Below are 23,655 nucleotides of genomic sequence, written 5' to 3' on the forward strand. Positions count from 1 at the left end.
CGTTGACTGGGTGCTGCACAACTTAGCGCGGGCGGGGCGCCCGGACTGAACCCTGAAGTAGCATGTCGCTTCCTCGGTCTGCCTGAGCCTGTGAGCTGAGCCTGTTGCTATGAGACCCTCCCGTCCTCCCCCTCCCTTCTTGCTGTGACGTAAAATGCGTAATTTCCTGCGCGCCAGCGCGGGAATGTCGCCGGTCGACACGCAAAGCAATAATTATATATACTGAAAAATCCCGCGACATGTTAGAGGAGCCAATCGGCTTAATCTGCATTTTGTCATCTCCAGTAGTAGTGGCCTGGCTAAAACGGACGTTCATAGACATTTAAAAGTTACGCACTATAGCTTTAATCTTGGACGGTGGCATAAATGAAAATTAAATTTTAAAATCAGATTTCTAAATAAGAAAAAAAATCCTTCACATTTTAAGCCCAGAATTGGGAAAGAAAAAAGAAAATCTGAATTCCTGGATAAAAGTCTGAATTCTGTAAAGAAAAATCTTGTATTTTTGAGACAAAGTCAAAAATCTGATTTTCATCTCTAAATTGTGGAAGTAAAGCAGAAATACTGAGTTGGAAGAAACAATCTGCTGCATTCTGAGAAAAAGTCTGAAATTCTTGCAAAATCAGCTGAAACAGATACAGCATGAAAATGTAGCTAAAATGAAGAGGAAAAAAGAAGAACAAAGAGAAATATCCAAAATGCCTAAAATAGCTACAAATGTTTGAAATAGAAAAATAAAAATGCTAAAAATTGCTGGGAAAAGATCTGGAGTGGTTGAAATCAACAAAGTTTCTAAAACAGCTTAACTTAAGGAGCAGGTCAGTGTTGTTTTTGACAGCCTATTTTGATTTAGTTTTAGTTTTAGTCTTTTGGACGAAATGCTCATTAGTTTTAGTCACATTTTAGTCATTTCTACACTTCATAGTTTTAGTCTAGTTTTAGTCGACGAAAACCAAATGGATCCACTTTCGTCAGTCCGACTCTGTCTCCTCTTCACCTCCAGCTATTGAGCTAAGCTAATACAATGCTAACAGCTGGGAGCCAGCCACTGGACGCAGAGAGACAATAAAGGTATTTATGATCTTGTCTCACTATAAAAATGATAGGGATAGGGCGTGGGTCCAAAATCTTCGTAGTATTCAGTTTAAAATGATGAAGAAGCCTATATTAATTATTTTAGACCAAGAAAAAACATTTCACAGTGTAAGTCGGGGTTTCTATATGAAGTACTGAAAAGGTTTGGTTTTAAAAAGGATTTAGTTCAGTGTATAAAGACTCTACACTACAAGCCCGCTGCCAGAATCAAAGTAAATGGTAGTTTAACTGATGATGTAACGTGTGACGATGTAACATGATGTAATGTTTCAAATTTGCATGCAAAACATCAGGAAAATGTCCAATGTCAGTGGGATATTTAGGTTTAACTGACTCTGGCGGCGGCACCGGCATGTCCTCTTCGCCTGGGATCAACTCAAGTTGTCTGTCTTCTTCCTCCATCTCCTCCTCGTCATCACTGTCCCCATGCAGCTCTCCATCACTGTGGTTGGGCGGTGGTGGCTGAGGCTCCTCACTGCCGCCCCCTCCCTCCTCCTCCTCTACCGGGCGGCATGAGGCTGACCTGCTGCTGGCGGTGATCGACATCTCTTCCTCATCTTCTTGTACCGCCGTGGCCCCCTCGGCCGCGTTGAAAGTATTAGCGTCTTTCTTTATAAAGAAACCAGTTGTTTTCGGGAGCTTTGCTCTTTTTCTTGTTTGGCTTCACTTATTTTTTGCTTCTGAAAGACACTTTTCTGTCTCTGCTTCTCCATTTTTTTGTTTATCGTGTGACCTGTGACCTCTCTTTCTTCCTGTATCCTTGCCCACTCCTCTGTCCACGTGATGCGGTCACGTGATGGGCGGGACCAATCACATTTACATCCGGTTTCAAATATTCAATGCGGAGACGTCCTGCTGGACTCGCTTGTGGTCTTCAGAACGGCAGTTGAGAACTCTATGGGTGAAGTCACGAAACGTCTATCCATTTATTTACTGTCTATGGTCTGCCCCCTTGCTCTTCTCGTTATATGTAGAACCTCTTGCACAAGCTGTAAGGCCAAGTCCAAATCTGTAGGGTATTACAGTCTCTGGAGAGCAGCATGGCATTGGGCTTTTTGCTGATGATGTCAATATTTTCCTTCAAAATCCAGATTTGTGCCTCCTGAATTTAATGAACTTATTTCAAATGTATGAATATCTTTCAGGGTATAAAATTAACATTGATAAGACACAAATTTGATCATTCAATGATACTCCCTCTCGAAATATTAAAGAAAAATACAAACTAAAATGGAACTTGCAATCAATTAAAGGTGCTGTAGGCAGGATTTTGCTAGTCAATGCTAATTTTTCTGTGTTTTCTTTGGATTAAATGTTAGAGTATCCTTTGATAATCCTTTAGGAGTGTAGCATAATTGCACTATCATGAGGGCGCAGCGTTTCCATCTGTCTCTGTTCTGAGCTGAAAAGGAATCTCGACAGCTCCAGGTATCTTTGACCAATCAGAAGAGCCCTGAGGCTCTAACCATGATTGGTCGAGGGGCATTCGTCACACGTTCTTGTGGGAGGGGCTTAACTTGCGTAAGGGCGTGATGTCAGAGAAAACAGGATAGGATTGGCTGTGCTGGGTTTCAAATTACCATCTTAGATGGGTCAAATCGCCATCTTGCTTAGGTAACCCGAAGCAAGATGGCGGAGATGCTGAATCCTGCCTACAGCACCTTTAAGTACTTAGGAATTACTTTGACAAAGTCGTTCTCTACCATGTTTGAGATAAATTATAATAAAATTGAAGAAAATATTAAGAAAGACTTGGATAGATGGTCCTCCTTACCAGCAGATTTTATTTCTCAAATACAAATAATCAAAATGAATGTATTGCCCAGATTACTATACCTGTTTCAGCCCCTCTAACTTCCTGTACCACAAAGCAAATTCAAAGCATGGGATAAAATGATTTTGAGATTTATTTGTAATGGGAAAAAGCCACGGATCAAATACAGAACATTGCAACTCCCGAAAGCTAAAGGGGGGATGGCCCTCCCCAATCTAAAGGAATATTTCTTTGCAGCACAACTATTACCCCTTTCCCACTGGCCAAAAAACCCATTTAAACCCACTAAGCCATGGCAGTAGGAAAGGGTTTGACCCGGGATTTCGACCCGGGTCGTTCACCCTGCAGTCCACCCAGTAAATTCCCGGGTCAGCTTTCCACCGGCTTTTAGTGGGAGGGACACATCCGGGAACTTACATGATGATGTCGACGCAGCGTGGCTAAGTTAGCGCGCTGGTTGTTGTTTCTGGACACAGCGTGAGATTTCCTTCGTCAACATGACCCAGCAGTGGCAAGACAGCGAGACCAGAGAGCTTCCCCTGATCCGTGGGGAAGAGGAGATTCGTCTACAGGTAACAGGGACTGTTTTCCGCTGCATTGTTTACTTTCGTTTTGCTCCGTCGCGCTGATGATGTCATCACCGTGGGACACCATCAGTGCGGGAAAACGCAGCGATGCGGCTCGCCAGCAGGAGGTGAGAAGTGGGTCTGCAGGCGGTGGGAAAGGTGTCTAAAAAGGCGATAGTTAGCGGGTCGCAGACACGGGTCGACCCGCTAGTTGCAGTGGGGAAGGGGTATATGTCACTTGTTGGTGTAGACCAGAATGCGAATCCCGCTGGAAAGGAATTGAAAAAGAAGTTCTAGGTTTCAAAACTCATTTTTTCTCGCAGATAAAGAGTTAACAACATCCCTGAAGAGCAAAATGAACCCAATACTCAAATTTACACTGGAAGTATGGCACTTGGTGTTAGAAAAATACAATCTAAAAGAAAAGGCTCTCCTTTTAAAATGGCTTAGGTATGATACAAAATTCAAACCAGGAAAAACTGATCAATCATTTCAACAATGGGGAAAAAAAGGGAATAACAGCAAACTCTTCTAAAAAATGGGCAGCTTTTGAGTTTCCAAGAACTAAAATCAAAATATGATTTAGATGATAAAGACCATTTTAGGTATTTACAAGTGAGAGATTACTTGACAAAACAAATTAGACCAAAACTATCTGACAAGACTCACAGCATCATCGGGGTAGTGATAGATTCTTTTTTGCAAAAGAAGGTAAAAGCAATTTCAGCCCTCGACAATTCAATGAAGGAATGCCGAGCGGAAACAACTTCATACATTAAACACAAATGGGAAACAGAACTGAAGGCTAAAATAACAGAGGACGAATGGCTCCAAATGTGTGAAGTCCAGCAGAGCGCAACTAATTCATTGTCATGGAGGGAATTCTGCTGGAAGAACTTGACACGATTTTTCATTACTGTTACGGCTGCTGCCGTATTGTTTATGGGATGTGTTGTGTTGTGTGCGTGTGTGTGCACGTACAGGTGTGGCTGTTTCTCTCCCTCTGCTTCACCTTCAGGCTCTCAGGCATGGAGGTGATAATTGAATAATTGGCTGAGGCACCAGACCATCAGGGAGGATACGGTGGCCTCCAATCACGGACGGCCATTGGAGGAGCCTCATCCTCAAAAGCCTGGCGGGAGGATCAGTCTGGGGGAGGCTGTATCTGATCAGTGACCTGTCTCTCCTCGTTCGTCTGGCTCGGCAGTAGAAAACTGATCTCTGTGTTCGGCCTTGAGTTTTGTTGAACTGCCTGTGCAGTTTTGTGGCCGTGTGGTTTGTTTGTTCTGTTTGGTTATTAGTTAGGGATCACCGTTTGCAGCGCTTTTTGGTTGCTCATTTGGTGTTATGTTCGACTTATGGTGTCCCTCAGTTCTTGTTACCCTTTTTATTTATTAAACACCTCTGTTTACCTTCAACAACTGGGTTTATGTTACTTCCTTCCTCCTTTAAGAGCCCTGGTCGTAACAATTACACCTAAAATCAAAAGTAGACAAACTTGTGTCCCACAGGGCTGCTGGAGGTTGTGTGGAGAGGTAGAGGCTAATCATACGCATGTCTTTTGGAGTTGTCCTAAAATTACCAGCTATTGGGAACAACTTGGTGCGACTTCATACAAAATTCTTGGTTATAGAATTCCCAACACTTGTTCAGTGATGTACCTTGGAAATATAACACAGATGTTTAAAAATGAGGACATGACTTTGACGAAGGTGATTTTGGCTGCAAGTAAGAAAGCCATAACGAAGAGTTGGCTAAAGCCTGACCCACCAACTCAGGAAGACTGGATGAGAATTGTAGAGGGAATCTCAGTTATGGAAAAATGGCACTTGATTTCAGACTGAAGGGACCGGTATATGACAAACAATGGAAGAAATGGACCCTTTTCTTAAAAAGTTACAAAAAAGTGATACTGTAAACTATGGAACATATAATATATCTAATGTAAACTGACCTTGACGTGTCCAGACAGTTATCTTATTTGTTTCTGATTTGTTTTATATTTGTTTTTCTTTGTATCTGTGGTGTTTCTGTAAAATGGACAAAAACCAAAAAAAAAAGTAAAAAAAAAAAAAAAAATGAAGAAGCCTTTCTTTTATATCAAATGTTTGTTCAACAGGAGACCAGTGAAGGCTGCAGTGGTTTTGGCGAGGCTGTGGTGAACACCAGTGACACCATCAGGTATTTTTCTAGCTTTTGTCTTGGCTGTTGCAACAGTTTTACCATTTACAGAGGGTCCCTGCCCAGAAGCACAGACTGAGCCACGTTATTGTTAGTTTCAAGGTCGGACTTGCAGTGGGTGCGTTTAGTCAAACAACCCAAAACAAACAGTGAACAATCCAGCTGGTGTCGAGCTTTGGAGGGATTTTCTGTCTGTCTTTATTCACCCTCTGAAATCTGACATTTAATGAATGCCCCAAGAAAAGCTCCACACCTCCACTTCTTTAAGAAAGTTGATGAACCCAATTTCATTGTGTTACATCAGCGAGCTTCACACACACCAAAACCACACGTACTCCAACTCCTCCGCACACACACACACGGAATTCTTCAGCAGTGGCGCAGCAAGCTAAAGTTACTGAATAACCTGAGTGTGTCAGATAGAAAAACATGCTTCCGGTGCCGAGCTTTATGACGGACATCAAAACTTGGAGCGTTTCTCTGATAAGCACTGAGCAACATGAGCGTCACTGAAAAGCAATAAGGTGAAATGTTCAATAACATTAGCATTTTTGTTGTGGAACAGATTTTGGGGGGAAAATGATCTTTTTGTTGGATCTAGTTATTTTCTTTGCACAGAGTGGATCTCCAGAGTCCAGACTGTCCTCTGTTCAACAAGCTGAGATTTCAGGAAGACTTTACTTCCCTTAACTGTGCAAAGACTGAAGGCAGACTGGACACGACAGTGACTCATGTCTGTTACTCAAAACACATAAGTGTTATGACTTTATAAAATTGCCAGAAAGAGCCGTGGCATCAATTACAGCACGTTTGTCAAACCCAGTATTTATCTAAATCTTGTATTTCTGGTTTTTCAAACCTTTTAGAAAAAAAACAACAAAAAAACTAGAATGTGTGAAAATGCAGGTCATGACTCCACTTCTGGTCTGTTTGGGCTGAGTTTTTTCTCTCTAGTGTCCAGACTGTCCTCTGTCCAGCAAGAGACGGTCCCACTCTGAGGGGGAACGACCAGGATGCTCACAGGTTGGAAGGACGTCCTTCATGCTGGAAGAACTGGAAAACAGACGGAACACCCCAGAGTCCCGCGGGCTCATTTCCTACAAATGTCACAAAAATAACCAATTTCAGACCAAAATAAGATTTACTGTCTCATGCAACTTAATGCCCATCTCGCTGGTGAAGTGTTTTGTCTCTCAGTTCAGTGGTCAGCGGTTTGATTCCTAACATCGCCCTGGGTGTGTGTGTGTGTGTGTGAGATGAATGGATGAATGTGACCGATCGCGTGAAATACACTAAGAATCTGGACTGTCCAAACAATATCATGGACCGACAGATTAGAAATATCCGCCGTGAGAGTTCAGATCACGCCTCAGGTTGTAAAAGTCGTGTTTGATAACAGGTGTGGAGCTGCCAGGCGGCAGGTGAAGGTTTTTTTCTTTTTTATTTCATCACACAAGCCTGTCTGACGGGGGAAAACCCCTCACACGTCCTACTTAAGGAGCCGGCCGGGGCCGAGTCAGACACACTCTCACTGACTGCCTCCAGGAGCTTTGGCAACACACATACACACACACACACTCTCACACACTTGCAGAGCGACTGCACCCAAAGCATGACGAACAGGCAGGTGTGTTTGGTGGCGCTGTGCTCCCTCCTCATCCTCTGCACGTTCATCGGCAGCACGCAGTCAGGTGAGTTCAGACACACACACACACACACACACACACACTGGAGAGTGAGCAAACCTGAGAAAATGATTTTTGTGTGTTTCCAGCCAGGTGCTGCCTGAACTACATTCACAAGGATAAGCCTATATCCTGCAAACGAGTGAAGGACTACTCGGTTCAGACCATCAACAACTCGTGTGACATCGATGCCATCATGTGAGTAAACTCTCAGGAAGTCTTTCCCATTAGAAAATTTAATGCTGGAGGGGAGGAAGACTTGTTTTGATGCACTTAGTTTGATTTTCAAAACTCTAAAAACGCAAGAAAGTTCATAGTTTCTGGATTCTCACAGCAAAGATGCTCCTTTTACTGTCATATAGTGTTGTTACTGTGTAGGAACTGTCCTGAAATCCCCTGGAAGTGGTTGATAACAAGACAGTTTCTCTCTTTCCTCTGAGATTAAACTTAAAAACTTCATCTAGTTCTTTTGAGGGTCCTTGTTACAACACCATTGAGTGAAAAAGACACAAAAACACACATTTAAATATGTTTGTGAAATTGCAAGTGCAATACAGATAATTCTAAAAGACAAACTTATTTACATTTTTTTTTAATGTGCTTTAGGAGAAGCACTATGCTTGTGAAAGTGTTTCCTTCATCAAATATATGCCAAATGTTTCTTATCAGTAATAAAAAAGATCACTTTCATCAGTTTAATGCTGTTCAACAGGCTTAAATATATAATATGTATTTGAAAATTCTTTTATTCACACTTTTGGGTTTTAATGAGGGTTGATGGGTTCACGTATTTTTTTCATATACAAGTGTCGGTGGCTGTTTTTAATTATAAATGAAGAGAATTAAAGTGAATGAACTGACACAATCAGATCTGAAGGACCATCAGTTTACTTCATACACCAAATCTGTGAGAAAATATTCACATTTCAGCAAAGAATGATGTCAGGTGACAGAAAGCGGTGTTAATCTCGGTGGTTTAAATCAGTCAGCAGTCTAACCTGCTCCGGGGATTAAAGTGTAACCTGGTGTGATCTTTGTTTTCCCGCAGCTTCCACATGCAGGGCGGCAAAAGCAGGTTCCTGTGTGCAGATCCCGCCTCCAATTTCACGCTGAGGGTCATGCAGTGCATCGAGTGAGTATCGACACTCTTCCTCTTGCCGTATTTTCAGCTCCGCTCCTGAGAGATTCATTCGCTCATTCTTCTTTTATCTTCTTTGCAGTGAAAGGAAGAAAAAGCCAACTCCGGTCCTCAAACAGGAAAATGAAGTGGCCTCCATATCAGCATGACTACCACAAACATCTGATGCACCACGGATCGATATTCTAATAGAAATGCTTCCCCTTCTGCAGTTATTTTTACTTTGGTTTTTTTAAAGGGGGATGTTTGTGTGAATTTTACTCACATTTGTTCTGTTTTATAAACAGAAAAGTGTAATATTCCTGACTTGGAGTAAACCTGACGCTACAGTCGTCACTACATTTTAATTTATTTGGCATAAGTATATTTTTCTAAGTTGGTATATTTCTCAATAAGCTAAAGTATGAAACTCTGTTTCCTCATAGAGATGATGCTATTTGTCGTGAGCATTTGTCCAAAATGTTATTTTGAGTTGTTTGAACTCTATGTAAACCGTTATAATAATAATAATAAAGGAAAATACCAGTCATGATGTGTTTGAGATGATTAATAAGTGTTGTTTTGACTGAAGGTCAGCAGGCTGCGCAAACACAGAAAGACTTTGAAATTTCAAATTAAGGACACACAAATTGTATTATGATTATCATTATGACATTTTTTTATTCGATGACACTTTTTATCTCACATGGAGGCCTGACTCACAGATTAAAGAGGCCGCTAACTGAACACAAAGGAGTCGTCAATCATTAACCCGCTGATTCAAGGTTCAGGAATGTTCCAGCTCGACTTCTGGCTCTTTCAAAGTGCGAAGTCAGAGAAGCAGCCTTGGGATCAGGAATTTGCACATTCACATCCCACAGATCACGACTGCGGGTCCCTGAGCATGACCCTTGACCCCCATCAGCTCTCTGGAGCGTCATTATGAACGAAGCTATGAAGCGTTTTTAAACTTATTCACAGGGGTTAAGTTTTCCATAAAAAATTTGGAAACATTCAAGTTTCATGTTTTAAACCAATTCAGAACAGGTTGAGATCGGACCATTGAGAAGATCTAGTTTATTTCTGGCAAGATCATTATCTTGACTGTCACCAATCTTTCCGTAAGTGATATGACTAGATTCCTCCACCATGCAAGGCCTTCTTCTATTGTTTGAAGTAAAGCGGTGTCAAGAAAGATAGGTTGGCGGAAATGTTGACACCAAAAGTATTTGATGTTTCTTGATTCTAGCGGAGTAGTTGGTATATTCCTGAAGTCAGAGATTACTGGTCAAATGGTTGTTTTATTCCAGTTAAAGGAGTATTCAGAGACAGAGGAGAATATATGTTTCAATGTTGTTTTAGTGACAGATACTTGTGAATTTTGAAGAAAAGGTCACATATCGTCAGCATAGAGGCTAATTTTATGGTTCAGAGTAGGTGTCTAGATTCCTCATATAAAACCGTTTTGTCTAAATGTTGCAAGGGTTTCAATGAATATCTCACAAAGAGATGAGGAGAGTGGGCAACCTTGCCTGGTGCCTCTTTGGAGGTTGAAGCATGAAGAACTTGATCGTTTGTTTGAACACAGGCACTGGGTAAACTCTGTGGTATTTTGATCTAAGAAAAGAAATTGTGCCCAAACTTACATTTTTGTAAAGTGGCAAATACAAATTTCCAGTTCACTTTGTCAAAAGCTTCTTGGCATTCATGAGACAATGGGCTATATGCAGAGCTCCATTACTTCCTGAAGTTCAGACAGCACCTTTATTTCCTGTGTTTCATGATAGGATGAACTGATTAATCCAGGTGAGTCTGACCTCGTAAATGGCCAGACACACCAGGAAGTAGAGTGTTGACCCTTGATGAACCCAGTCTGGTCAGGATGGATGATGTGTGGTGTGGCTTTCTCTAGTCTCCTAGCCGACGCCGTGCAGATGATTTTTAGGTCTACATTAATAAGTGAAATTGTATTCTGTTGAATATTGGTTCAAGTATTAGCTAGAATTCTTTGTAGAACTCTGTAGGAAAACTGTCTGATTCTGGGGAATTCTTGTTGTTGAGGGCCTCATAGAGTTCTTGTGATGGTATTAATTGCTCAGGGCCATGTACTGGTCATTATTCAAAGTCGACAGTTCTTTGTTATTGTGGAATGCATTTATGCTAGAGTTTGATAGGTGAATTTGTGATAAATTAAGGTTTTTGTAAAACTTCCTGAGCTATTTATTTCTTCTGGGATATGGGTTGTTGTTCTGGTACAACCTTTAATTGAGGAGATTTTTTTCTTTTTCTTTATTCTGTTGTCATTGATTTGCAAACAGTGCTGGACGTATTACCATGGTCGAAGTTCTCCAAGCGTAATCTCTGTAGGTGAAATTAATGTTTTTTTCTCAAGCAATTGCTCAAGTTTAGTCTTATTCTCTTAATTCATTCAACAAATATTATTCTTGGGAGGCAGCTTGAGCTATCACTAAGCTTTAAATTTTCTGTCCTAATTCGAGTTCAATTGTTTTCTCTTTTTTCTTTCTTATATGAAGAATGTGAAATTATTTTACCTGGTAGGACTGCTTTTTAGGGACCGAACCCTTGAGGGCAAGGTCTCTATTGTTCTTCGTCCGTTTGTTTTTCACTTTAAATGTTGACTTGCAAACAAGGCCCTCGTATGAATGTTGTGAACTTATCAGTTCCATGTGAGTTTCTCATGAAATACAAACGTACCACCTGGTGGTGCAAAGATGTACTGCAAGAGGTTGAAATTCAAAAATGGAACAACTTTGACAATCATCTTTAAGTGAGAGTGATATTTTATCTTTTTCAGCAGGCTATTTCAATCAATAAAGATATATAATGAATATATGTTTCAAATATTTAGCATAACTCTTACTTTTCATTCATTACTGTCTTAGGTGATCAGGAATACATTCGTCAATGTGCAGATTTGACATAAAAAAAAAAAAAAAAAAAAAAGGAAACTATTTGCATTGTACCATTCAGACACAAGGTAGATTAATGTGCTTTACAAGGCATATCAAATGCAAAAAAAAAGTATAAAAAGTGAATAATAAATGTGTGAAAAGGAGAATAAACCAAGATAAAGCTTTATAAAAGAAATAAAATAATGAATATATACACGTATATATATATATATATATATATATATATATATATATATATATATATAAAATGCAATGAGGTTGCAATTAAGTAAGGTTGGTTCTTGAATTCTTTCAGGAGGTGATTTTGTTACTGTCTTAATGTGGCTGATGCTCCATAATTAATTACACCAAGATTTCTGCTTGAGTTGTTGGCTTGAGTGACATGAAGTCAAGATCAAAAGTCAGACAAAAGTTTGTAACGTTCAAGTGCAGATAGTTTTCAGTGTGCTCCCTGGTTCTGAGTTGCTCCCGTCACTCGGTGTCAAGCACAGTGAGGTTGAACCGCTCCTCATCCAGCTCCTGCCCGGTCTGCAGGGCCTGGCGCAGCTTCTCCCAGAAGAGCCCGGTGTGCTCCCCGGCCCGGGGCCAGCTCAGGTAGGTCTGCCTCTTCAGCAGCTTCCTCATGCGGAAATACGAGGATAGCTTGGAGGCAGGGATCTCTTCCAGGAACACCAGGATCAGGACGTCCTTCTTCTCATCGAACAGCCGGAAACTGAGAGGTGACACAAAGGAAAAGTCATACAACACACACACACACACACACACACACACAAAATTTAACTGAATTGAATTTTACTTGAATTTGTGTCCTGTAGTCTGAAGAATATTTTCGTGTAATTTTCCATAGCTTGATGTGGCGTTTCATTCCTATTCTTATTGAAAAAAATGCTTACATTTGTAATCACCTCAATTTATTTATTCAACTATATTTGTATTGATCGATTGTTTGATTGATTCCCAATTGCATAATTATTTTTAGAACGACAAGACCACTTTGAAAACAACAATGATGAAACACTATATGAAAATGATAAAATTTTGGAATAAAAAGTGAAAAAATATATTGGTTTTTTTTTTTCAAAATGTAACAGCATTTCCAATGAACCAGACTTTTATTTTTTTTTACATGAAGAGACGTGTGGTAAAAAATTACACCTCACAGCCATCTGATCCAATCCCACCAATATGGAAATATAATTTGATGTTCATAATCATAAAATATCATTCTACGCAGATGACCTAATGCTATCTCCTCCATGTGTCAGAGATGTAAAGCCTCAAATGGTGATCTCCTGCAGATGTTCTGAGATGTTCTAATTATCGAGAAATTCTGGAAACATTGTATAGAGATATTGTAAGATATTAGAAACTTAGATCCTAAACTACAGAACACGACACAAACTCATGTGAATGTACATTTATATGCATGGATGCACATATGGACTGTGTATGTCCATAAATATAAAGAAAAGTCATTCAGGGGAATAGATTTTGGATGTTCTTTTGTGTGATGTGTTTTGTGTCATTAATTTTGTCATACATGTATGAGGACAATAAACGTATTCTATTCTATTCTATTTGTTTTGTTGATCGTAATTTTCTCTAGTCCCGTTTATATCACAACACCTATATTGCAACTTTAATCAAAAACGATATACAAAATATCTTGAAAAAGCAATCCCACCTCATTCTGAGGCAGGTTTGTGAGCAGACACTATACCTGGCTGCTTGGATCTCTCTGGAGCACCACTCGCTCTCCAGGTATCCACTGCTGATCACACAGAGGGTCTTCCTGCTGCTGTAGATGGCCTCAGTGATGTTATCTATGATAGACTTCCCTGGGGAGGAGGAAATGAAAACAATCTCATGATGTGAGCGGTGTATTAAAGTGCTGTGGTGACACCTTCTGGAGTCCAAATGAAAGCACAAGACTGGAAAACCTGCTGCTGTTTGTGAGTGAACAAATGAAACTTCCTGGGAATAATTACACTCGTTATATGTCTAATGTGTTGATGAAATCACACATTGCTTTTTTCAGTTGTTTTTTTTTTTTTTATTCCAAATCTTTTGAGGATTGGAGAGCAGAAAGCAGATGAAACTAGTATCTAATCTTTGTAGTGATTGAGGAAAAAGGAGGGAACTGAATCACAGAAGATGACCACAAAGAAAATATTTTGCCTGCAATAGTCCAAGTTTGAATTTACTCATGTTTTAGCAACCTCAATGCGGGCATTTTGCTGTATTTTGCCCCAGAAAGCACCATTAAAATTTGCTTTATGTTGAGATTGTAGTCATTTTCCACAGTAGTTGTTTGGTTCTTTGAAAAAATAGATATTTTCATTAGCTATACTCGCCCTTTTTTACTGGTCCAGCCCATTCAAGATGAAATCAGGCTGTATGTGACCCCTGAACTAAAATATGTTTGAATCTCTTGATCTAACCCACCAGACTTTTCACTTATGTCAGTGATCACAGAATATCTAGTCATTGAGGAGATTTATGTATCCTAGTCCCGAGTATCTATGGGAATGACCAGAAACAAGCATGAATATTATCAGTTTTACGGCCACTAAGACCCTGTTTACACAACATTTCAAATGAAAATTTATATTTGACTTGAACATGCAGTCTTACCTGGTTCAAAGTCTCGATGGTGCAGACACAACCTCCACCCCTGCTCCCCCTCCATCTTGGGAAGGAGCTCCTGAATGACCCAGGGCTCGTCGTGGGTGTTGTAGGAGATGAAGGCGTCGTACTGATGAGGAACCTCCCTGTTTTTGTGCTTTGTGTCAGCAAGCCAGGCCAAGAAGATGTAGTACGTGTAGACCAGCTGCCACTTCATGAAGTGGTAGACGGAAGGCACCACCATCAAACACAGCGTAGCCAATGTGGTCGTGACGAAGCAGATAAAGGCGGTGTCCCGTGAGCACGACTGCATGTCAAAGTTCAGCAGCAGCTTACCTTTCATACTCGGAGGATAGTTGCATTGGAAGTTGTAGGCATCAACAACTTGTGTCTGAGTGTCGTTTATCACCCACTGGATGAACCACTCGTTGTCACAGTCACATGTGAAACTGTTTCCCTTTATATCCACGTAAACCAAAGCAGGTAAGGATCTGATAACTTCTTCTCTGAAGACTGAATATTGATTCATCCTCGCCTGCAGAAACTCCAGCTTGCTGAGGTTGGCATGCGTGAAGAAATCCAGGGACTTCAGGTAGTTCCTGCTCAGATAAAGACTTTTCAGGTTTCCGATTGGGGAGAAGAGTTCTGATGAGAGGTCAGAGAGGGTATTGGAGTTGATGTCGAGGTTTTCCAGCTGAGGCGTGAAGTTAAAAATGTCTTTGCGCAGTGATTTAAGCCTCATGTTCCTGCAGTTTAAACTCAAAAGGTTGGACAGGCCTTGCAGGAAGTTCTGGGGCAGATAGGACCATCCCCTCTTCCCCTGTAAACCAACGCTCAGCTCCTCCAGACGGGGCAGATCGGAAAACGGTGGACTCTTTCGAGTCGAGCTGCTTTTATATTTGATCTTGTTCTCCGTCAGATCCAGTCTTTTTAGGTTGATCAGACCATCAAAAGCACCTGTTTCTAGTTGCTTTTCTGTGATTTCATTCTGTTGCAGTTTCAGATTGGCAAGACTTGTAAGTCCAGCAAAACTACGCTTGTTCAGTTTTTTTATCTGGTTGCTGTGTAAAGACAGGTTCTGGAGGGAGGTCAGGCCTCGAAATTCCTCAGAATTGATAGATGTGATCTTATTTCCATTCAAGGATAGATTTTTAAGGTTTGGCAGGCGTTTCTTGAAAGCACCGTTCAGTGTGGTTAAGCTACTTGTCTGCAGTTTCAGAGTGCTCAGCTGTTGTAAATCCTTAAACAAGCAGTCTCTCAGATGTACGATTGGATTTTGATAAAGGTTGAGCTGTCTGAGATGTGTATGATTGGCAAAATCATCACATTGGAGCCTGTTGATGTGACAGGTGCTGAGATCCAGCTCTTGAAGAGTTGGTAGATTCCTTGTGGCTGCTGGGACGGAAGAAAGGTTGTTGTGACTCAGGTTCAGGATCATTAAACTCCGAAGCGACTTGAAGGCATCATCAGTGATATTTCTGACTTTACTGCCTCTTAGATCTAGCTCAGTGATGTTAACGCACAGCTGGAACAGATCTGAATTGATCGTAGGGAGGTAGTTGTTTCGGAGCATTAACCTGGAGAGCGTGGGGATGCTGCAGGAGACGCCGATCAGCTTGCTGAGTTTCAGTTTCATCCCATTCATCTTGAGAGAAGTGAGCGAAGAGTTCACCATCTCCAGTAATGTTTTCACCTCATCAAGAGCCATGGAGAGCCCGCTGATGTCGAGAGTGGACACGCTTCTCAGGAAGGTCCCGTTACGCACTTCGAATTTCATCCGGTGCTTTCGAGACGTGCCGCCGAGGGTGAGCCACACGAGGTTCGGAAACACGTCGGCAGTGACGTTGAAGACGCCCAGGGGATTCTGAGACAAATCCAGGTAGCGAAGCCCAAGTGAGCTGTTGCTCAGCTCCCATGACTGAAAGGTGGTCAGCTGATTGTCACTCACGTAGAGCTCCTGCAGATGTGGCAGCTGTTGCAGGATTAGGTCAACTTGCTTGAGTTGGTTTCGGGTAAGATCCAGGAGCTTCAAGCTGGTCATGGGTTTGAAAGCAGCAGATGACACATTTTTGAGGGAATTTTTGGTCATTCTGAGTTCAGTGAGCTGGCTCAAACCCTCAAACACACCCTCTTGCAGTGTGTTGAGCTTGTTATTGTTGAGATTAATCTTCTCGAGAGAACTCATGTGAGCAAAAGCACCGCCGTCAATCTTCTGAATGTCGTTGCGGCTCAGGTCTAACTGGATCACCTTCGGGAGATTCATGAAATCTGTCGCTTTTATTTTTGAAATCCTGTTGATAGTTAAATCAATGCCGATGACAGTGGACGGAATATCGAGAGGAATAGCTGTGAGCTTCTGGACGCTACAAATCGCGACGCCGTCACTGATCCTGCAGCTCCTGAGTGAAAATCCGCAGGCAGGTACCATGAAACCCATCTTCAAAAAAAGAAAAATGATGCTTGGTTTGAAGTGTCCCGATCTTTTCGTTGTTTCTGATTCAAGACCCATTTTTCTTTGCTATCAACACACAAAAACAAATCTCAGTTTGTTATTTACCTGGTTAACAAAAGAAGCAGAGAAGAAAGAAAACTACTCCTATAAAAAAGGATACATTTTCACATGTAGTTACAATTTCCAAGGTGCAATATAACATTGTGAAGACAAGAAAAATCTGATAAATATAACCATTCTTTAAGTATTGATTGAAATTATTTATCAAAAATAGTTTTCATACTTACTGGGTGGATGAAAGAGCAATCCTCTCTTCAGCTAATTGTGTTTCTTACTGATTGTGAAGGAGATGTAGCACCTTCAGGGTTGAAATGAGATGATTTCTGTCCAGAGGGTGAGCGTTCTCACGCCGTTCCTCTGTCTGACTGTCATCTACCTGGTTTATACTTATTGCCTGAGAAAATGAGGAAGTGAGAGTGGACACAGTGGGTGTTTTCTCCAGTCATCCCACCCTGGCAATAAACAGGGCTCACATACTTCTTTTTTTAGTTATTTTGTAGGTGAAATCACTTCCTCTGAGAAGTTTACACTCCCACCCAAAAAAAGGAAAAAAAAAACCCTGCAGCAACCAACAGCACTCCTTCCTCTTTTCTGGCTGATGATGACTGGGAGTCAAAAATCCCCAAACCTCTGCATGTGCACTTCACAATGTCATCGTTTGTTTGCAGTCTGGTCCTTGTGGAACTAATGCAAGTGAAATTAAATGGCAAATAAATGTCAGATTCATTAAATTTCATTGACAAAACCAAAGCACATAATTCCATCAGAGGCGAAAGTTGATGGAATAGGTTGGGTTTACACAGTTTCTGGGAAAAGTGTCTATATTACTGAAATAAATTCAAAATGTCAATAAAAGCAGATCCCTGTTAATCCATGTTGTTCTTTTGTGTTTGTTCAGATACCTGTTTGGTGTCTTCACTGTTTATTAATAATAACTTACCATCTGAAGTTACCTTTTAGTTTACTTTTCTGTAATCATTTTCTTCTATAATCAGTAGATATTTATCAATGCTGACTTTTGTGGTGAAAACCAAAAGATGACAAATATGATTAAAACAAAGTTTCTTCCATTTGAGACAAAATCAGAACACGGGTTATGAGTGTCGAGTGTGTTCACATGTAGTCACTGATGAAGCTATACGATGATAAAGTCTGTGAAACACCGATGGAGCCATAAGCGATGGAGGAAGTGTTCCAGTACTGTGTCAAAAAAAAACATACAATGCTGCTGGGCTTCTGTAAATATAATGGCGCCTTCCTTCTTCCTTCTTTTTTTTTTTTTTTTTTTTTGTGTGTGTGTAGATGTTCTTTATTTACCTGTCCCATACAATAATTCAATTTTTGACTGATTGCATGATTTTCTGTGAATAACAGCAAAAATTTGCAATGAATCAAAAGAGGCCATTGATTTACCGGGAAGGAAACATCTGAGAAATAATACAAAGTTACACTTTCAGTCGCGCGTGCACGTGAGTTTCAGACATATAGGCTGAGCTGAGTTGGGGGATTTATCCGAAAACAGCACTGCTCTACATCGACCCCAAGATAAACATCCTTTCTGTGTTAGTGGGTGGAAACATGAGCTACTGTCAGTCCTGCTCATACTGGAGCGTTTATAGCTGATAATCAGCATTTCCTGAGTCTGTCTAACGCTGTAAAGCACAAACAAGTGACAGTACATAAGAGACACGCCACTCAGAGTGGGAGTCTGAGCTCCGCTTGAGGAAGAGAAACCTGAAAGTTGAGTAATTACACGCGTGGTTATTATGCAGTGTATTGTGGTCATATTATTTCATAAGATGATTTGACATAGTGTGACGCTGCGTTCTGAGTCAGACGCTGAGAAAGTAGTACACTTTTGCACAATCGGTGAAGTAATTTGGACATAGTCTGGAATATGGTGAGAATACCTGTGAACTTTGCAACAGTTTGGTCTTATTTGCTTCATGTTTATGTGTGTAAGTGATAGCGTGCACACATTCCAAGATTGGGCCTCAGATCACGAAGCTGCAATTAATTGAGATTTCTCGGAAGCTGCCTCTGGGATTTTATGCTAAACTGCATATCCTTCAGTTCCTCATTTATGTTTCATGAATTGATAGTTCCTCAACTGAATGAAGGATCTGTAGCTTTGTGGCTTTGATGTCTGTATGGGAAGGTTTCTGCGACCAACAAAAAACGAAACCTCAGACTGGAATCGAAAAACCTGCATGGAGGCCACCAGTTTGTTTTAAAGATAAATTACAGTCACTGTTTGATGGTTTCATGGTAATGGCCAGTTAATTAGTTGGTTAGTTGGTCAATGACTTGACTGAGGTTGTTGATGTCCCTGAGCTTGGAGTTCTCTGTTCTTCTTTTCCATTCGTAAGCAAGCAATGGCGTAAGAAATACAAATCCACGTTGCCCGTGTTGGTCCAGCTGTTAGCCGTTAAAGGTGCTGCAGGCAGGATTTTGCTAGTCAATGCTAATTTTTCTGTGTTTTCTTTGAATTAAATGTTAGAGTATCCATTGATAATCCTTTAGGAGTGCAGAATAATTGCACTACTGTGAGGGCGCAGCGTTTCCATCTGTCTCTGTTCTGAGCTGAAAAGGAATCTCGCCAGCTCCAGGTATCTTTGACCAATCAGAAGAGCCCGTGAGGCTCTAACCGTGATTGGTCGAGGGGCGTTTGTCGCACGTTCTTGTGGGAGGGGCTTAACTTGCGTAAGGGCGTGATGTCAGAGAAAACAGGACAGGATTGGCTGTGCTGGGTTTCAAATGGCCATCTTAGATGGGTCAAATCGCCATCTTGCTTAGGTAAACCTAAGCAAGATGGCAGAGATGCAGAATCCTGCCTACAGCACCTTTAAACCAGCCATGTGTGAGAGCTGACATGCACCATGCTTGCATTTCAATTCTGTCCTCTGGTGCGCTTCCTTGGCTTTGGTTATGGTCAGACTGAAACGCTGTCTTTGTTTTTTTAGTTCCCTTTCGTGTTTTGGGTTTCCCACAAAGGCGACCATCGGCTCTATTCAGACCATTCCATGTATTTTGTCCTGGATCCACCCTGAACGTCATTTCACACTTCAGACAGGAAGTGCCATGAAGTTATGATTCAGTTCATGCGACACCCTCTAAGTCGGTTTGTTTTCTTTTTTTCCCTTTGGAACTTTTTTTGAGATAATATTGTGACAAGACTGTGGTGTCAGTCACATGGTGGTGACGTCAGCACGCGTCAGGTATTTGTCGGCGCTGTTCGCGCCATGCGATCATGGGAAATGTGTGCCAGAATAAAGCCTCATTCATTTGAAGTCACGCCGTTGTCTGGACCATCTTTTGGGATACAATAAAGACCAGCTCTGGATCAGTAGAAATAAACACACCATTTATTTACTCCCTCTGTGGTCCTTCATGCACATACTGTGTATCATATATGAATACAAACAACAACATTATTCAGTTTTTCTTTTCTTTGTTTCTGCCTTTCTCACTTTGTGTTTAGTAAAGTTTCCTTTTCATTTATTAATCCTTCAAAGTTTTTATGTGCTATCTTATTACCAGGAAAAAAAAACACGAACAAAACAAATTTAACAACTTGAACAAGAACAGGAACAAAAACAGTATTGACCAACAACAGAGTGGAACAGAAATACTGTGGTGTGTGTGTGTTTGTGTGGGTGTTGCTAGTTTTTCACTTCCCTTCACCGTTTGTCACCGTGTGTCTTTATTTTGCTCATATTTGTTTTATTCTTAATCTTTGCTCTTTTTGATCATGTTTTGTTTCTTGGCGACAGTTTAACTCACCTGAGCGGAGCAGGTTAATTCAGGAAGGGCAAACATTCACATTTTGTTAAATTTATGGGCTTGAGAGTCTTGCTTCATTATTTCATTCGCTGACGTACCTGGTCTGTCTTTTCTTCCTGTTTTAAATAAATGAGTCTCTTTTCATTGTCTCTTTCTCTTTCGGTTCATTCTGCTGGATTTATTTACATTTTTAAACCATTTTGCACACTAAAGCTTTTTTCACTTATTTCTCTTTTTAAATTACTCGTGTGTGGTCTGACATGGTGGTTTGATCCCTCTTTTAGAACTTTTATCTAACTTTAATCTGACTTCCTTCTTTTTTTGGTGGACATCTTATTTTAGTTACATTCACTTTTACTGAAAGTCCCTTCACGGCAGTGCTTTTTTTTAATTGTTGCTTTGGTTGCTTATGTTTTACTTAAATTATTTAAAAACCAAAAACCAGTGGATGTGGCTGCAAAATCCATCCATTACAGTTTAAAGTCTTGCTCAAGGACATTTCCACATTTAGAGATGGGGAATCGAACTCGAAACCTTCTGTTTCTGATCGCCTTCTATCATTACTTTGCATCATTTCTTCCTCTCCATCCTTTGGCAGTTCTATTTTTTCCCCTGGAGTCATTCCACATGTTGCTTCGGCTGTTTTTCTCACACTTTGCGGTGGTAAAGTCCCCGCTGCCAGCAGAGGTCTCTGTTAGGAAAGGAAAGCGTCCGCCTTCCCCTCACTGGACCGCTGCCTCCCTGCTGAACACTCATCCACCTCCAGAGGAGATGACGCAGCAGTGAATCAAACCCAGGCCTCCGATTGTGTCTCCAGCACTTTGTTGTGAGCGAACACCGTGTTCCCTGTGCGTGAGCCAGCAGGTGCCTTCAGTACTAATGCCACACAGTAAGTCCTCAATAATTCCACTAGACTGAATAAAGTTACATGACTCCAATCCCTGCAATGGGAAGTATAAATAATTACCCCCCCCATACACACAGTGCAGGACCCAGGTTTGATGAATGTATTAGCATTGCTGTGAGTATGCAGAGCCGGAGGAGGGAGATCAAACTCAAGGACTGAGTCAGTGAGGGCTCGTTTTGTTTGAGATGTGGAGTAGTAAAAACTGCACTGTGGTGTAGTGGTTCGCACTCTTGCATTGCAATGTGGAAATCCTTTGTTCGGCCCCAGGTGTGGGCATACTTTGTGGTTGAGTTTTCTCCTTCCACAGCCCAAAAACCTGCCGTTTCAGGGGTGTGTCCTGATCCTACAACCATCAAAATGATTAGATGAGTGGAACTTAATTTAATTATCACTGCAATCAGTGGTTGAAGACACACAGTAAACAGTTTGTTTTTCCGTAGTCAACATATCAATAAGGTACTGTTCTGTTTATCTGTTTATTCGTCCAAGTGGAACCTCCGGGTTTAAACCCATCGAACGTTCAGTGAGCTCAGTCAGACACTGATTTGAGAGGAAATGCATCATCTGTGACTGTAGCTCCATCTTTTTTTTTGCTTCCTTAATTGCTTTTTGTCCTTTTTTGTGGTCACGACGGAAGATCAGCAAGTGTAGCAGAGAACTGAATCTGCCAGCTTGACAAATCTGGCCTTCAGCGGAGCAGCAGGGGAATCCCTCTGATGGATTTTTCTCCACAGGAACATTTTTTTTCTTTTTAAAAGAAGCAGAGATCCACTGTCACCAATCCGATTCCGCTTCTGGAATCCTCTTCTGGATGGAACCAGATCAATTTCAATCAATGTGTTTGATCTTCTAACCCATAAATGGATAATTTAACCATAAAATATATTGAATACACATGATCAGTGAGACCTTTGTGGATTTTCCCATGAACTCATTTCTCATTAATGACCCACATAGGGAACCAGCCTAGGTTCATCCATGAGGAACCCTCTCATTTGACCCACTTGTCTCCAGATAACGCGTCTATTTTAAGTCCGCTTGGTAAAAAGACTGCACGACATTCATGTCACATATAACAGTGTTCAATAAGAAACATGTAAACTAAATAATGTGCCAACTCCTGTCGGAGTTGGCACATTATTTAGTTTATATGTTTTTTATTGAATTATTTGGACAAATATTGGCTAAACCGATCTTCAGGCCCTCTCTCCAGCATCAAAATTAACATGTTTGCTTCATTTTAATGCCGTTGTGCAGCAGGCAATCCTTCAAAGGGGCTCTTATCTCACAGCTCGAGGTGACAGATGTGACGCTTAAGTTAAAGAGCCGGATAGTTTATCACTTAACGTGAGAGTGTCCTGTCCGCTGCAGGTGATGGACGAGGAGTTACTAACCCGAGCGAAGAAGCAGAGCGGAGGAAACAGAGGGTTTGACTCACTGCTCAGGAAAGTAGAGAGAAATTGAAAAATGGCTAAACAAGAAAAATATACATAAAAAATACATCTGTGTGTTTTACACTAGAAGACTTCATTAAAATCAGCTTCATGTTGAGATAGTTGTTTTTATGTAGACAATTTCATCCTAACGAAGAAAACGCTTTGAGTGTAAATCTTCACTTTACTGTTCGCTTGACTTTAGACGAACCTGGGCTGAACTTAAAACGCCGCTCCACACCCCCTGATCTAGATTTTTATTCAGTGGAAAGTTGGAAAAACAGTCATAAAGGTTGCAGACATCTGTTCTCAGGAATGACTGCCCACCAGAGTCCAATATGAGGAGAGGCAGGAGGGAGGGAGCCGCCATGTCTCCTCTGATGGCCAGTAGAGGCCACCACATTTCACCCACACTTCACACAACGGGTCACCTCAGTGGAAACTCTCTGTTGCAGTGTGCGCAAAATGATCTGTCATTTACTTCATTTACACACAACAAGAAAAATCACGTTATGATCAAATAGCTCCAGGTCTTCAAGATTATAATTAAAATGCAAATGAACTCATCCATCCTTCCAATGTTTCTTTTTCCTTTTTTTTTTTTTTTTCTTCCAGGGGCGTAAAAAAATAAATACTCTCACTGCAGTCTGAGTCGGGGACTTTCTGAAGGGCACTTCAGCGGGTCTCCAGCGCAGAAGTCTTAAAATGTGGTGTGAAAGGAAAAAAAAAAAGACAGGTGCATCCTCCTCATGTAAATGAGCTGAGAGCCTGGAGATGGATGGATGGATGGAGAGATGAGTGATGGAGGAGTGATTCATTAAGTTTCCACACAGAGATTAAAAAAAAAAAAAATCTCCGGAGATGATCATCATAGCTGCGTGATCCTGTCGCTCCGGAGGGAAACACACCGACATGTGCGCGCGGTGCCCACCCACAGGGCGCGTGCACACGAGAGAGAGAGAGAGAGAGAGAGAGAGAGAGAGAGAGAGAGAGAGAGAGAGAGAGAGAGAGAGAGAGAGAGAGAGAGAGAGAGAGAGAGAGAGA

At 41.2% G+C, this 23,655-nt stretch overlaps 2 protein-coding genes across 4 annotated transcripts; one reads left to right on the forward strand and one right to left on the reverse strand.

The window, feature by feature from the left end:
- Positions 1-8,940, forward strand: ccl20b (chemokine (C-C motif) ligand 20b). Of its 2 annotated transcripts, XM_030099785.1 has the most exons (6): positions 1-10; positions 6,248-6,264; positions 6,402-7,307; positions 7,391-7,499; positions 8,350-8,433; positions 8,522-8,940. In XM_030099785.1, exons 3-6 carry the CDS (start codon positions 7,229-7,231, stop codon positions 8,586-8,588), a joined length of 339 nt encoding a protein of 112 aa, XP_029955645.1. In that variant the 5' UTR covers positions 1-10; positions 6,248-6,264; positions 6,402-7,228; the 3' UTR covers positions 8,589-8,940. The 2 variants fall into 2 exon arrangements, with proteins under 2 accessions (XP_029955645.1, XP_029955644.1); XM_030099784.1 differs by lacking the exon at positions 1-10 and having other exon boundaries at positions 3,694-7,307.
- A 2,674-nt stretch (positions 8,941-11,614) lies between these two features.
- On the reverse strand, positions 11,615-16,839 carry tlr22 (toll-like receptor 22). Of its 2 annotated transcripts, none has more exons than XM_030099956.1 (4): positions 16,716-16,839; positions 13,986-16,494; positions 13,072-13,189; positions 11,615-12,063 (listed from the first exon to the last, which is right to left on the reverse strand). In XM_030099956.1, the coding sequence occupies exons 2-4, from the start codon at positions 16,483-16,485 to the stop codon at positions 11,823-11,825; spliced, it is 2,859 nt and encodes a 952-aa protein (XP_029955816.1). In that variant the 5' UTR covers positions 16,486-16,494; positions 16,716-16,839; the 3' UTR covers positions 11,615-11,822. The 2 variants fall into 2 exon arrangements, with proteins under 2 accessions (XP_029955816.1, XP_029955817.1); XM_030099957.1 differs by having other exon boundaries at positions 13,986-16,413; positions 16,716-16,829.
- Between the last annotated feature and the right edge of the window lie 6,816 nt (positions 16,840-23,655).

This window comes from Salarias fasciatus, chromosome 9 (genome assembly GCF_902148845.1).
Source record: "Salarias fasciatus chromosome 9, fSalaFa1.1, whole genome shotgun sequence".
NCBI classification, from domain to species: Eukaryota; Metazoa; Chordata; class Actinopteri; order Blenniiformes; family Blenniidae; genus Salarias; species Salarias fasciatus.